Here is a 16,462-nt window from a genome sequence, read left to right on the forward strand (position 1 = left end):
TACCTCTTGAATAAATAAAAAACTTTAATAAAAGGAAATCTAAACAAGGAAATAAGTGAGAATATGTTCCTATTTGGAAAGGCTGTATTTAGCTTGCAGATTTATTTAACCAAGAAACAATGTTCTAAATTATAATGCAAGTAGTTTCTAACCCTAAAAGATTGCTGGGTCTCAGATTGCCTATTTGCAAATTAAAGGTCACATTAGCGTTATTCGGTCATTTGCTGTGCCAGACATATACTTAAAATCATCACAGCCACCACTGTTAAATCGACGCCCACCATCAGGGATCTACCCTGTTCCACGGAACTCCCGTCCTCTGCTCAGGGTCAATTTGTCAGAAACAGAAGCCTGCATTTCCCATCTGTAAGGTCAGCCAGGCCGGAGACTGTAATGAATGAAGTGACGTCACAGCCGGGGAGGTAGAGAAACAACACTCTTGGAAGTTGTCTGGCCATTGTGTGAGAGGGGTGACATTTCCAGGTACTTATTTGGGCTGTGTGTCAGGGACCCTTTCATGCAGGGCAGGAAGCGCTCTTTCCTGTTGTGCTACAACCCCCTGCCCCCCAGCCATCCTGAGCCCTGGAAGCCCTGCAGTGCTGGCTCATATGTCCTTTTCACACCACCGCCATGCTGGCCAGCTGGCAAGACAGGAATGAGAGGCCTGCGCTGCGGGGCATTTTGACTAACCCTGTCCTATACCTCAATGATCTCAGTGGCAAGGAGGGTAAGAGGAGGACATCTTCAAGGAATAACATCCCCCGGGAGCAGCGGAGTTCCAAGAAAGGAGGCATTGTGCCCATTCACTCTCAGAGCCGCAGACTTGGGCGATTGTCTTGTGTCCTGTGGCGATTGTCTTGTGTCCTGGGGCAGGAGTGCGGTAACCAGTATGCTGACTACAAGGAAGGCACGATGCCCATGTTGTTAAGTAAATGTCCCCAAATGCCAGAATTTCCAAGGATAGACTCTGGGAATAGGGCCCATCCCTGGCAGAACTGAAGTGGAGTAGCAGCCTTCAAAACTCGCTCCTTTTTCATTCTCTTGAGCAAATATCTTTCTGCTAGGGTCTCTGTTTTCTGAATTGGAACAGAGATGCAAGAACTGCCCACCAGAAGTGGTTTGTTTTTTCCCAAGAAATTTTGTTTATTGGCTTGTTTTTATTTGAAAGGCAGAGCAACATAGAAAGAGCAAGACGTCAGGTTTCTGTGGGCTCATTCCCCAAATGCTTAGAAGAGCCAGGAGGCCCAGATTCCATCCACAGACCCCAGGCAGTGAGCTGTCACCTGCTGCCTGGGCTAGAAGCAGAGTAGAAACCCAGACCTAGGCACCACTACATGGGCTGCAGGTATCCAAACTTCTGTTTGAACTGGAGTTCCGTGGAACAGAGTAGAACGCTGATGGTGACACCTTTCCCCCCAACAAAAGTCTCTTTTTTGTAAATTAATTTATATGAAAGGCTTCAAAATCATATACACGGGATGGGGCTTATTAGAAAATTATTCTTGTTCTACAGAAAAAAAAATGACATGAAACCAGGGCTCCTTCAGAAATGTGATCACTAATGGTCACAGGGCAATTGAAATGTCCTAGAGTTCATCAGCCCTTAGCTGGCCTTCAGCATCGTCATCTGTTCTTCCCGAGCAGTGCTAGTGGGACTTGGGTGCCTCCTGGGTGGGCTCAGTCTTCATTCCGTGTCAGCAAAGGGGAGTGCCTGGCTGTGAGGCTACACTGCCTATGGACTTGGCCGATCATGCCAAGGTTTAGGCAAATACTTTTTCTGTATATTTTCTTTCTCCCTGTGTGGCTGATGAATTCGCTGGTACACTTAACACAGTTTCCACCTTCAGATACTGGGTAGGTGGAAGAGTACGTTTAGAGTTCATCCCAAAGGGTGTATGTGCTGGAGGCTTAGCTCCCACTGTGACAGTGATGGCAGATGGAATGAACTTTAAAGGATTGGGGACACAGTGCAGTGAGAGGTCATTAGGTCATCGGAGAAGCTCCTTTTGGAAGGCATTGAGGTAACTTCCCCTGTATCGCTCTACAGCTTCCTGTTTGGTCATGTGATCTCTGGCTTCCTGTCTGGCCATGTAATCTCTTCCTCACCCTGGTTCTCCTGCCATTTTGATACTTTGTGCCCTGGGCAAAACCCGAGACTGAGTCCTGGGGGTTATCTGATTTTGAACTTTCAACCTCCGAATCTTCAAGCTAAATAAACCAAATACAGTAATTTGCCCTGGGGCGTAAGTTTTGTTTTGTTTTTGACTATACTTACATTACTGAAAAAATGGACTAATTGTCATCTCTTCAACATCAGCGTTAGTTGGAGCCAGACAATGGTTGAATGCGTCTCTCAACTGATCGTAGGGAGTAGAAAGCACTTGGATGTTAGACTCAGAAAAGAGGTGAGTGAAGTTGACTGTGCTACATTACTGTGAAGGCTCCATGTGCCTTTGTGAAGATGAACTCAGCAAAGACCTTGTTGCATGAATTCACCATCCCTTCTGACATTCTGGGCTTCTTCTTGTGTCAGATGGAAACCTGGCTGGGGAAGAGTAGAGTTGATTTCCACTCATCCATACCTTTCTCAATGGCAGAAGACAATGAGGCTGCTGGGGGAAGGATGGAAGCTTTCTTGCCTCATGGCTACCCAGCAAGTGAAACCACTCCCTTGCCACCAGATCAAAGTGCTCTTGTCAGGAGCTGGTAGTTTACAGCCCCATTGTATAAACAGACCTGGGTCTCTTATCTTGAGTAATTGCTGTTTAATTGGGCCTCCTTGGGAAGCAATTCCTTCCTTACCCAGACTAGGGCTGTTGGCACAGCCTCACCTCTTCCTCCAGGGCCTCAGGCCTACACGTGTGCTCCTGGAGGAGTCCCGGGGCTGCCCTGCACTGTCTGGGAAGGGGCTGGACTTGCTAGTGTGATGTGCAATGTAGATGCATTTCCTTCTCTCTGGGAATCCTTTAGCAGGGTGGGGAAAGTGCTTGGGATTAAAAACATGGGAAAACACAGATTGTTGTGTGGGATGGCTTTACCTCTACAATGATAGCTGACATACAATATTTATAAAAATTATTTATACTTGTAACTTCTTAGTGTTGGACAGATTGAGGAAAAATGAACAATAATGCATATTTTCCATATATGCTTTGGAAAGTGGGGCTTTTCTAAACTCCTTGATTCCATCAGTACAAAAGAGAGCATTCCAGAGTGAGACAATGTGAAGGTCCTCTCATCGGGGGTTTGTGCAGATTAAGCCAGCACATGCCTCCCTATCTGTGTAGCAGCTCAAGTCCAGGCTTCTCTGTTTTCAGTCTAGCTCCCTGCTAATGCACCCGGGAAGACAGCTGGAGATGGCCCAAGGACTTCATCACTTGGCACCCTTGTGGGAGTCCCAGATGGAGTTCCTATCGGCCGCCTATGACCTAGCTCTGGCTGTTGTGGCCATTTAGAGAGTGATGCAACAGATGAAAAATCTCTCTTTTTCCCTGAAATGAACCTTTAAAAAAGATAAATCTGTTTTGTTTTCTAAAAAGATCATCTCATCCAGAAACCCTTGTCCCCAGTGGTAAATGGCCTCAGTTTATGGAGCTGATGGGGTGATGAGTGTGGACCTAATTTCTCGGCCCCTGGCTTACAACACTTCTGTTGTAGTCTATTTTTTGACTGCAACAAAATATCTGGAATTGCATAGCATATAATAAATAGAGATTTATTCTTCAGTTCCGGGGGCTGGAAGCTGGGGGTCAAAGATTGGAAGGTTTGGTGTGTGGCAAGAGCTCTGTCTTTGCCTTCAAGATGGCGTCTTGTTGCCTTATGCGCTGGAGGGAATGAAACCGCGTCCTCACCTGGGAAGGGGAGGAAGGGATCACTTCTTCAGGCCCGTTTATAATGGCCCTAGTTTCACAACCATCTCACCCCATGAGGTCTTCTGCTTGTAGTACTATTGTAGTGATTAAGACTGAGCAAATGCACTGAAGGATTTGATCGGAGCATAGCAAGTCCTTATTGTCCTTATTGTTGCTCATCCTATCCAGGTATTTGGTGGTACAGAAAAACTTGTAAGACCCTTTCATTCATGCATCTATATACCTTGTTGATGGAAAATCAGCAGTCTTTGATTTAGGAAAACACAAGAATTCCATTTTGTAGGCTGCTGAAAAAAAATGCAATTGCTGGATAATTTTTTGGCCAATGCAGGTCTTCCCACTTCTGTCACACCCCAAGAATTTGAACTGATCTCAGGCTCCAACTCCAGGTCACGAGATGCCTGGGAGCTGTTATAGCATGGTGCCATGCAGGGTCCAGAGACTTCCTGCTGAACTGAGGCAGGAGGATCTGTGGAACTAGAAGTTGGCACATAATACCCAGAGTATCCCCTGTGACCCACTCAGAAGGGAATGCCAGCTCCAGGCACCTAGGCGAGTGGTCCGAGGCTGCAGCTGTCTATGACCCTTTGCTGTGCTCCTCTGAGTGTGGGCTGCTGCCAATGGCCGTCACCCGTTCTCAGGCTGCTCTGAGTTGCTGCAGTGCTCACATGGCCTTGGTGAGCTGCCCAGGTGGTCCATGCAGAAGCGGAGCCCAGCTTCGCTCCGAGAGTGCATTTATTCTCTCTTCTCTCCAGCTCGCTCTGTGCTTCCGAACTTTTTCTCTCTCAGAGACCTGCCATGTCAGCCCTGCCCTTTCGCCAAGGACCAGGCCCATCACTCTTATTGTTTCACAAAGAATTTCCTGGCCTTGTGTCTAAAATTAAATCGCCCTTTGAGAGTTTCCTCTTTTGTCTGTTCCTGCTTCTCCTGGTGGCCACGCCATCGTCTCCCTCCTCTCTGATAGGCACAGCCAGCAGGACTGGGAGTCTTTTGGCTTTGTCTCCTTGCCTTCTGTCTCTCAAAAAAGCAGGACCAATGTGACCTTTAGGACTGATGCATTCAAGAAGTTGCTTGCCCGCTATGTCCTCTGGGGTCAAATACTTTCTCAGTAGGGCTCCTGGGTGCTGCCAAAACAGCTCATTGGAGAGTGTGGGACAGTCTATGGAAAGGGCAGCTCCTTTCCAATGCATCTTCAGAGGGCAGGAAAACGTGGAACCAAATAGAAGCCCACTGGAGCAGTTGAGCACACAGTCAAAGGTGAAAGTGCTTAAGCTGAGCCCTGACCAGTGTCTTTCCCAAGCTATCATGAAACATCCACCAAGTGAGAGCCACTCCAAGAGTCCAGTTCAAAGGGACTTTCTGAGCTTCACTTTCCTCTACTAAGACATGGGAATGTGTTGGCAGAGCAGCGTTTGAGCATAGTTTAGGGGAAGAATGAAGACAAACACAACAGGGTTTTCATTCATTTTAAGGGCAAGTTGTCAGGAATCCACACTGGGGCTCCGGCAGCTTTTGGCTCCATTGGCTTCCTCATCCTTGTGTGGCTGTTTATGCACTCAAGGTTGTCAGCCACAAGGTCAGGAGAAGGAATGTGGAGGGATCAGCAAAAAGGAGACCTGGAGTTGGCAAAGAGTTTGGAGATCGTCCCAGTCAATCTCCTCAGGAAGCAAAAGCCTGGAGAAGTTCAGTGACAGACCAGAGGTCACAGGGCTCCTTGGTGGCAGACGCTTCCTGGCTGCCAGTCTTCTGTCTTTCTGGGGGAGAGTAAGAGCATCCGTGACCCAGTCAGGCCATGACAGCATAGTATCCTGCTGGGTGGCAATCCACCGGGGAGAGTATGGCTTTACTGCCAGGTGTAACAGCATCTGAAAAGATTTGCTGTGTCTTCCATGTGTAGAACCTTCTCCTGAAAGCCAACCCTAGATTCTGAAATCAGCCAAAGCAGGGTCAGAATTACCCTCCTGGAATGCACACACTGAGTCACCCATACACGCAAAGTTGGTCCCAAGGAGACACCTGGACTTTGCTAGGCTTCTAGCCTTAGCAGACACCATCTGGGAGAAGAAACTGCACACACACTCTCACCAGGACACACCAACCATGTCTGTTTGTGATCTGATGTTGTGAAAAGTGCTCCCTTAATTCTTCTTTCCTGTGTTTGTGGGATTGTCGGGGAGGGGTAGAGAGTAGGATAGCCATGAGCAACAGGGATGGCTTAGTGATGGAGCAGGAGTGGGAGGGAGTGGGGCCTTGGGGAAGAGGTGTCTTAAGACAGAGAACTGCAAGTACTAGAGAAGGATGGTGCCCATGTACTAGACAGGGACAGTCCTTGACCCTGAAGCCATCTTTAGCTGTTTAGGCAGGTACAGCTAAAGCATGGAGCTGGATGGGAAGTAGAGCAGCTGGGACAAAAACCAATGCTCATGTGGGATGCTAGCATCTCAGGTGGCAGCTTAACCAGTTGTGCCACAAAGCTAACCCCTTGAATCTCCCTTTGAAACACATCTTATGTTTGCTGTTTCCCAATCACCTCTACCTTCATGACCCTAATTCAATTCTGTCTTTATGACTTGATGTACAAGAACTAAGGTGAGAAGGTGAGGTGCGTGACTGGCCTTGCTAATAATCAAGAGGCATATCTTAATGTATTATTTTTTAGAAATCAGAATTAACATAAAATCAGTATTGGAAAAAGTCAAATTTTAAGCAAAGTCAGGACCGGTATTATTGATTTTCCTTTTGCTTCAGGTCCCAGCACAGCTTGGTTGGGCTCTACAACTGTGTCAGATTCCCCACATCCCCCAACATCCAGTGGTTTTTCCAGAGGTCAGGTTCACGACAGGCTCTCTGCCTTGTGACCTCACTGTAAGCATCCTCCTTGCCCACATCACAACTGTACCTCACCATGTCACTACCAAACACGTCTTCAGCTCTCGATAACACCCACCTAAATATTAGCTGGACATGTCCCTTTTTACCTTCAGATTTGTTTTCTTTCATTCTTGGCCTGTTACCCAGTATTCAAAGACAAATCCTACTCTCCTTGCAAGTCATCCCCTTTGTCTTGCTTCCTCCGGGGACCCTCCCCTGCTGCTGTGCCCCGTCCCTACACATTGGCATTTAGTCTTGGCACAGCCACCCCACAGGTTTTTGTTTACTGACCTATGAACCCCTGAGGGCATAGTGCATTTTTACTTATTTTGCATTTTTAGCACCTAATGTATTTGGGTGCCTTCATGCCTTCCAGAGAACAGGTGATCTGAAACCAAAGGATGAGAATTCCATTTCCATGGTTTTACAAACTGTGTCACCTTAGGAATTGGGCCTGCCCTCTGAAAACCTTGGTTTTGTAATATGCAGATGAAATAGTCATCTTGCAAGATTGTGGTGAGGATGAAGAGTGGCCGCGACTACTGGATGCTTCGTGTACCAGTTGACACTGACAGGTGTGCGAGATCTGTCAGCTTCTCTCGCCCAGCACTGTGGGACGAGGCAGGGAGTGAGAACCTATGACACGGTTCCCTTACAACCGTGGCAGAGCCTGGCATTGCTGATTGTAGCTCACCATCACATCTCCAGTTGCAGAAGAGACAGGTGCAATGAAGAGCATGTTTGGGGATGTGCCCCGTTCACACAATGATGTGGCAGGCCATGCTGCCCGGATTTCTGACCGGCTAATAACCTGCTTCTTTCTCCTCAACGGAGGCAGTTTCATAATGAATTGGAACTGGTGGTGTGGCTCCCTTGAGTAAAAATGTCATTTTCATACTCTATGAAATAGTGATTAAGTCAGTTCATGAAATGTCTAATGAACTGGCAGGTGTCTAGATAACAGAACCACAAAGGGCTTCTCAGAAGAGTCAGCCAGCAGACACTCACAGCTTATGGTAGTTGTAGGCATTTTTAAAAATGGTGCCCTCTGACTCCTTTGAGGACAGCAACAGAGAAAACGTGTCTTAAGCTGCCCAGAGAGCTTCATGTGTAAAACACAAAGTGAACTGTCCATGTTGGCCAAGAGCCTGCTTTGGAAGGGCAAAAAGGCTCCACGATGAAAGCCCACCTGTGTGAAAACGAGTGGTTATCATTGAATAGCTGTGGGCTCAGCACAGTACACCTGTAGTCATCATTTGGTCTGGAACTCATCATTTATGTGCTGTCCACTAGCTGTTTACTCTGCTGTCCCCCTCTATTTTGCACACGATATTCACTGAGCTTCTCTCCAATACCTCTTTCTACACTACATCTTGCTTCTCATGGCATTTCCTTAACAGGGAGCACCTCAATTCTGAAATCTGACTTCCAGTTCCTCTCTGATTCCCATCACCCTAACAGGTTTGCCAACACACTGCTGCTGTCTTGCTCCTCCCCCGGTTCTCCGGGTCATGATCATGATGACCAATTATGGTTTTCCAAGGACTCTACTGGCCTCACCTGCTCCCTCTTATTTTTTGCTTCAAGCAGATCGGTCACATTTTGTCGCTAAGCAAGACGAAGAGCACTATTTAGCATTCATTTTAGGGTCATTTAGAATGAAAATGTTATCCCTGGAAACCCCATGCCTACAACTCTCCTTGAATTCTGAGACAGGCTCGGAAGGAAAGCGGATGCCCAGGGCCTGTTATAAAGAACACACAGCTTGATTTATACATCTGGGAAATGTGTTTTAAATTGATTCCATTTTAAAGTATCATGGAAGACCTGTCTATTGTTAGGAATATAAAAGAAGTACTTACTGTAGTTGCTCCAGGAGCTAACAGAATTAATACAAAGTGTCACCAAAGGGCTTTGAAGTCAGAATTCAGGAAACACTTTCTGACCAATGCTTAATTGTGTATTCTCACTGACGATTTTCCTAAAAACTTGGCCCCAATCATATGTAGGTGGCAACCTTGCATTGTTCCTCTGATAGTCTCAGTTCGAGGCCACGTGTTGGCAGAAGAATGAGTGCGTTAGCCCATGAACTGCAACCCAAGGCCTCTCCCCCATGTCCTGGAGGGTCACTGCTTGCTTACTGCCCCCAGTGCCCTTACAAGGTGATTTTATCCAGCCCTCTTTTGGTCAATTTTATGAATATTCTTGAAAACAAGTTCCACATTTAATGAAGTTCTACAAGTTCTCAAAACCTTTTTCTGTATTTTTAGACCCCTATGTCATTTTTTCCCTGTGCCTATACATACTACTTTCAACTTTTCTTACTGAGCATAGCTGGTAGGATCATTGGACCATGGGGAAGAACATAGATGCTGACCACAGAATGAAACCTAAGAGCAATGAGCTCTGGTTACATGCAGGGGAAAGAGGACATTAGATGCCATTCTGTAGGAGTGAAGGTATCACGTTGGGAGACTGACTTATTAATGCCCTACTGTCAATAGATTTAATCACATCAAATCCACCAGAGTTTGGGGTTTCTGAACTGATGTTTTGCTTTTCTCTACGTTGGCCATAAAAAAGCACAAAAAAGAAAAGAAGGAAGTCTAGCATGGGCCAATGTAGATCAGACTCCTACTCTCAGAAGATATTTTCATAAATTGATTGCTTTTTCTCTTGTGTCTGAAGTTTTAACGCACTTGTCCAATTCCCCAAGTGTTCAAGTTCTCCTATATTAGAATACTACCTATTTTATAGGATTGACTACTTATTACATCCATTTCACACCAGACACAATTGTTTTTTAAAAATATTTATTTATTTTCATTGCAGAGTCAGATATACAGAGAGGAAGATCTTCCGTCCGATGGTTCACTCCCCAAGTGGCCACAATGGCTAGAGCTGAGCCAATCTGAAGTCAGGAGCCCAGAGACTCTTCTGGATCTCCCACATGGGTGCAGGGTCCCAAAGCTTTGGCCATCCTCGACTGCTTTCCCGGGCCACCAGCAGGGAGCTGGATGGAAAGCAGGGCTGCTGGGATTAGAACCGGTGCCATATGGGATTCCAGTGCATAGAAGGCAAGGACTTTAGCTGCTAGGCCATAGCACCAGGCCCAACCAGACATAGTCTTATAAATATATTTTATATTTTATTCTGCCTAGTATGTAAGTTTCCTATATAGTCTTTCATATTATGAGATATTCTTCTTATTCTCATATTATAATTGAGTAAGCCAAGGTTTGGATTAAGAAATAGACTAGTGGGGTTGACATGGTGGCATTTCAGCCCAATTTTCCACTTGTGGTTTTGGCACCCCTTATGGGCACCAGTTCATGTCCCAGATGTTCCACTTCTCATCCAGCTCCCTGTTCGTGGCCTGGGAAAACAGCAGTCCTTCTGATCCTGCACCCATGTAGGAGAATGGGAAAAAGCTCCTGGCTCCTAGCTTCGTATTGTGAACCAACCATGCAAGATCTATTTCTCTGTCTTTCCTCTCTTTAAATCTACCTTTCTAATTTAAAAAATGAATAAAATATTTTTTTTAAATCTATCTTCCAAATATAAAAAAATGAAAATATTTAAAAAAGAAAATATGCCCAAACTCCCTATTGTGAATGGCAGACCAAGATTGTAATCTATATACACTGGAATCAAAGGTTTGAATCTTTAACACTGCAAAACTTGGTCTCCACATTTCACAGTTGTCCTTTAGAGAGTACTGGGTATAGATTATGTTTTATTGATTTCATAAAACTGAGAAGTTGGTACAAATCCGCCAGTATTGGGGGAAAAAACGGCCAATTCCTGTTTAATAACTAATGTGAAAACCTGAAACAAGGTGAATTGTATTATTTAGATCCAGTTTTGTTTTTTCCTTTGGCATTTCTTACCTAGGAGGCCCATGATATTGGAATAGCCTTGTAATAATATCCTTTCATGGTATTTTTATAGGGTAAGTTATCATTAGAAGAAAATAGCCAGGATTTTATAAACGTAAGATGACCGACATTTTTGACCTATGAGTGTTGTCTGAAGGCTGGAGAGAGTAGTACTCAGTGCTTAAAGCAATTGATGAAGGGAGATACATACAGAACCTGAGTTTGAACTTTCCCTTATTCCCTGAGCCTTTTCAGGGAAACTGGGAAGTGAATCCACAGCTGTTTGTCATGTTGTCTATGGATGATCCCTACTTAGGAGACTTCAAAATATTTGTGGGAAAATGGAAGTTGACAAGTCCAGTTTGGTACAAAGTAATTTGAAATCTGTGAAGTTTTTTCATAGTAAGCATTTTTTATGAACATTTCAAAAATTTCAACTTCAAAAATTTTGGAGCCAAAATAAACTCATCTCTTCATTCAATTTTCTGCTAACTTTGTTGAACAATTCTGTATATATGATTGGCTGATATGAAACCATAGTTCCATTAGGGATAAACTGTAGGAATTTTCTTCCAATACATTTCCTTGTTTTTTTCCCGTTCACAGAGGCAGGGACCATTCAACACGTACGAAGATCCTCGGATGACCTGTGGTTTTCAAGCCAATTATCACCAGCAAAGACCTGGTTATCCATTCTGGGATGAGATGGCCACTCAGGAAGTCCCGACTGGTCTTGAACACTGTGGCTCAGGTAGGAACACAAACCAAGGGAGAATGAGGGTGGAGTTGAAGGACAATGGAAATGTGACGAGGATTATGTTTTCTGAAATAACAGCTGCTATGCTAATGTGGCTACCAATACTATTGTTCTCTGTTGGAAAGTCCCAAGCACTCTTGATAATTTTGGGTTACTGTACTCTCCAACAGGAAGACTACTAATTCCTACGAGTGAGCCCTAGAGAGATTGCTTCAGGTGTTCATTTGTAAAGGGATCATTTTGCTGTCCACTATGCATTTCCTGACACTCTGTTGACAAAAACTCTACTAACTTTGCAGTTATAAAGATGAACTGGATAAACAGAGGCGTTTAAATTAGTCTTCTTACACAACCCAATTTCTTTTCCTCATCGTCTCTTTCCGTCGTTCTCTGCCTGTCTGCCATACCTCTCTGGCTTCTTTTCCTTCTGTCCCTTCCTCCCCAGCCTAGCCCTTCCCAAAGCTCCTCTCCAATGAGCATTCCCCTTCCTTCCGCCTCTGGCTTGCTGGTTACTGTGCTGCCCTCTGGTGAACAGGAGTCAGACTCCTTCAGAATGGGCTCGCCAGTGAGCTGATCTGCTTTCCCAAGGACCTGAGCAGTCCAAATTTTTCCCGGTTCTATTTTCATGACTTGCCCCCTTTCTCACAAAGCCCCTCGGTTTGTGTTTACCTGCTAGCATGTTTTTTCTTTTAAATACAAAATGCAAAATGCAAATTTAGGGATTCAGACATGACTGATTCAGATGTTAAGTTCAAGTTCCCATGAGATCATATATAATATATAAAATTGATGATTTCTCCCAGAACAAACTCTTAGCATAAGAAATGTCATCACTCTTAGATTTGAAAGTATGTAATTCTGAGGAATGATATCAGTAGGGGGGACTAGGGAAGAAAATCACTGGAAACTAAAATACATTTTTTTGTTCTGTGTCTCTTTATTCCATGCAATTCTATAGTAAACTAATTTTGCAAGAGTGGGGAGATAAAAACAACTGCTTGCTTTTTTATCTGATGCTTCATTTCATGAGAAATAAACAGAGAGACATAAGCAAGAAGGCACATGTATACTGGGAAAAGCATGGGGGGTTCTTTTCCAGCTGCTTGAGTCCTTTGCAGTACAAAATGAATCAGTTCCTACACTCCATATTCTCTTGACCCAACAGCCTCTGACCTCTGAGTTATCCTTTGATTGCAGACATAATAAACATCTATGCAACCACTTTTTGCTCAGTATCTCAGTTCCTCCCAGCATAAACACAGATGTCAAAACTATGTACCCATTTCACAATGAGACCAGGAGAATTTTGCACCTGCTCATGGGTGAGACTTAAGGACTCAAAGTTTGAAGACATGGAAAAATATGATCCTTTAGATTTTTAAACACCATGGATTGTATTTACATAAGCAAAAGGTCAAAATGAATCTGCCTGTATTTGTATAATTCTTGAATCCTACTAATGTAATAAGGCTTATGTTACACTACTACAACTGAAATTGGCACACTATGTAAACTTTCATTTCTGGATGATACTTCTGCTTGCTTCAAATTGTATCTTCCTTATGACTGAGGTCATCTCCACACATATTCCTAGTGTCAAAAAAGTCTCCTCTTCAAAATAGAGAGATACCGCTTTCTTTTTCTATACGTAAGAACATTAACTCCCAAGTAGAGATGATTTTGAATCTATTGTATTTCTCCAGATAGTCATGGGTTAAAAGGGGCTTTGCTTTCAGCACCAATAAGAGTGTTAGGAAAGCAGACTGCGAAGAATCCCCCAAGATCAAACTGCTTGCCAATGCAAGGGTTACAGCGGCATGATGCAGTGTTCTCTCTGTCTATTTGATTGTTGCAAGATGGAAGCTGAGGCCAAGCAGACTGTGGCTCTGGGGCAGGATAGGATGACGGGGAAATGTAATCAGCATGCTGAGTGAGCTGGGTCAGCCTCAGCTGCAGCTCAGAAGTGGTAGACAGCTTCCAGGGAGGTGTGACCCCTCCCAGTTGGTGGCAATCTCTGCACGTATGTGATGGCTGCAATCCCCACCGTGGCAGGCTCCCTCTGATGGAAGGATCTGGCAGGAACCCGGAGCCTCCCCAGTCCCTCCTCTGCCTTCTGAGCTGTCCAGATGAAGGAGCTGCAGGGATTACTTCTGGGCTGTGGTCCAGCTCTCCTCAGTGAAGGGTGTCGTTTGGAAGGGGAGCATGGGGTTGTAGTGACGGGAGATGAAGATGTGGGCTAACCAATGATTTCTCCAGCTGGGACACATTCCCGTGGAGATGTGTTGAATAAAGAGAAAGAGAAAAAATACTCCACATTTTAAAAATCTTCTTTTATCCTATTTATAACTTCAATTTCCTTCCCGTTCTCTGTCTCATGGCTACTTCCCACCCCTGCCTCCCCCTCATGGATGTGCTCAGAAAGGATGAATGAACTTCTTTTCCAAGGATTACACATCTGCCAGTGACTGGAATACCGACTGGAAGGACTATTGAGGACGGATTAGGCCCCTCGTGGCAGCCTTCATTTGAATGTTGCTCCTATTCACAAAGGGGCAGAGGCACAGAAGGAGGAGGAGGAGGAGGGAGAAGAGGAGGGAGAGGGGTGGAAAGCAGGGAGGAGGAGTGGGAGGATGGAAGAGTCAGGCTAGGAAGAGAAAAACATGAATGGGGAAAGCACTGCTGGGTGAGGGCTGAGAACACTCAGTAACCAAGCGGAATCTGGGATTGGGCAGACACCGTGGCTGTTCAAAGAAAGGAAGAAAGAAGATATGTGTGCGAATAATCGGAAAACAAGAGTAGATACCACCAGAAACATAACGGAAAGAGAAGGTGAAAGATGAATGGGAAGGGAGAAAGAAAGAGAGAGGCCAGAAAAAGACAAGCAAGCAGGGGAGGGGAAGACGACATGAAAGAGAAAAATGGATGAATCTGAGGACATTAACTCTACTACTAAAACGGGAAGCCACATTTGCATGCAATTGCCTGTGCAGCTGTGCATCTCTTCATGACAATCCTGTAGTCATCATTTTCTTTCATTTCTGCCTCCTCCTCCTGTCCGCCTCTGCCCCCTCCTGTCAGCCTGAAGCCACAAGGGAGAGCCAATGGGGGCTGAGAGCCGGTGTTCTGCATGAATGAATGGGCCCTTTCTGTCTGGGCTTCTCCTCATCCTTGTGTCAGGGAACCCTGTGAATCAATGGAGCCCCTTACACAAGACAGGGCTGAAATGTCTGTGACTGTTTATCGTCTCAATGGAGTGCAGCCCACTGACCCTCCTCCTCTCTGATCCCTCCCTCCGTTGTGATCCACTTCAGGCCTTTCTCTCAGTCATCATAGCAATCATCATTTTTATGTCAGTCTCTTGCGCCCTAAGAACTCACTGACATCTTATCGTGGCTCACTACTGTGATCAGCTCCTACCCATAGCTTGTTGAACAGCGAGATGGCAGGCAGCAAAATATCTTCAGGTGGAAACAGTAAGCTTCCCCACAGTGCCCAGAGCCAGCTGAAGGCACATTTTTCACCAGGAATCAGAGACCCACTGAGCGCCAGCCTGCTCCGCACCATTGTTGGCCAGCTATCCCGATTGGATTTCATTCAACCTCACACTTAGGATGACCGTGAATGGCCACACTGTGTACTAGAAAACATGATGCTAACTTGGCACCTTTTCAGAGTGATATGTTATCAAGTTATTTTGCATTGTCAGGAATGGATTTATCTTGAATTGGCTGAACTACTGGATATGATGTCACCAAAGTGCACTTGTAAAAAAAAAGCTTGCTTAGTGCTGGGAAAATAAAACATACCAAACCCAACTTAGGCTTATGAAATGAACCTGTGGTCTTCTTTCCATGGTCCTTGATTAGAAAAGCGAGATAATACTCTTTTTTGGTATAATGCATTAGGGCATGTTTTGGTCATCGCAGACAGCAAAGTCCTCATGTCCCCACATTCACAGCCTAGCTGCCACTTCTCATTCTTCCTGAGAAAGGCTATGGAGATAATCTGATGGTAAAGAACCCAGACTCTGGAACCAGAGTTCTTGAGCTTACATCAGTTCTTTCTAAACAATTTCTCTCTCTCTCTGTACCCCAATGTCTTCATCAACACATCTCAAAGTTGTGTTCCCCCAATGGGCAGCATCAGTATCATCTGAGAACTTGTTAGAAACACAAACACTTGTGCCCTACCCCAAACTTATTGAACCAGTAACTCTAGAGGTGTCTCAGAATCACCTGGGGGAGCCTGTTAAAAAACACCTGCAGAGTTTCTGATTGGGGCAGGAAAGCTGGGGCTCAAGAATTTGCATTTCTACCAAGTTGTCAGACGGTACCCAAGCTACTGGTTTAGGTCACATTTTGAAAATCCCCGTTAATAGGTGTAGAAGATGGGACAGTGCCAGCACTTGGCAATCACACCATGAATCCTTGCTCCTGAACTGTGTTTGGGGAGTCCTAAAGTGCCTGGGGACCACTGACTTTCAAAGTGTTGGCTACTTTTGGTGGCCAGTGCCACCTGCTGCTTGCTGAGAGGGTAAAGGCTGAGAGGATAAAGAAGACTCAGTCCTCATGCACAAACAACTCTGGTTCAAGCGTGCCTGTAAGGATACATGTAAGAGAGGGAGGACGTGATTCCCAGTCTTCATCACAAGGAAGACTTAGAAGTTGGCAACAGAAAGGTGTGACTTTGGTTGTCACGATTTAAAATTTTGGAGAAAAGGTTTACTAATCCAACAGTGTGGCGGAAGAATGCCTTTTCCAAATAAACTCTGGAAGTTCAAGTGGGAGATTTGTGGAGAGTCTGAGTTCATGGTCTCTCCTGGGGCTTTCTCAGACGCCAGGCGGCTGGGAGAGCTCAAACCTGCGCAGTGTTTGGAAAGGGCCATTGACAACCAGGTGGGAAGTTTCAGTGGGAGAAACAGATGCCTCCAGTTTGGCTTTTAAGTGTTGAGAACATTGTGGGAATGCCAGAAAGTCTTGTTAAATGGAGATCCACCTTGCTCTGAAATGTTTATTCTCAGAGCAGGTTTGTTCTTTCAACCATTTCAGATGGCCCTGTGGTTTTATTACAAATGGTGCTTCAGC

General features: G+C 45.1%; 1 protein-coding gene across 1 annotated transcript in view; it reads left to right on the forward strand.

The window, feature by feature from the left end:
- Positions 1–16,462, forward strand: part of ETS1 (ETS proto-oncogene 1, transcription factor) — a 126,879-nt gene that overhangs the window by 19,099 nt on the left and 91,318 nt on the right. Inside the window, exon 3 of the mRNA XM_012929256.2 lies at positions 11,228–11,372. Coding sequence (XP_012784710.2) covers positions 11,228–11,372 — 145 coding nt within the window. The remainder of the gene's footprint in view (positions 1–11,227; positions 11,373–16,462) is intronic.

Source organism: Ochotona princeps, chromosome 4 (genome assembly GCF_030435755.1).
Source record: "Ochotona princeps isolate mOchPri1 chromosome 4, mOchPri1.hap1, whole genome shotgun sequence".
NCBI classification, from domain to species: domain Eukaryota; kingdom Metazoa; phylum Chordata; class Mammalia; order Lagomorpha; family Ochotonidae; genus Ochotona; species Ochotona princeps.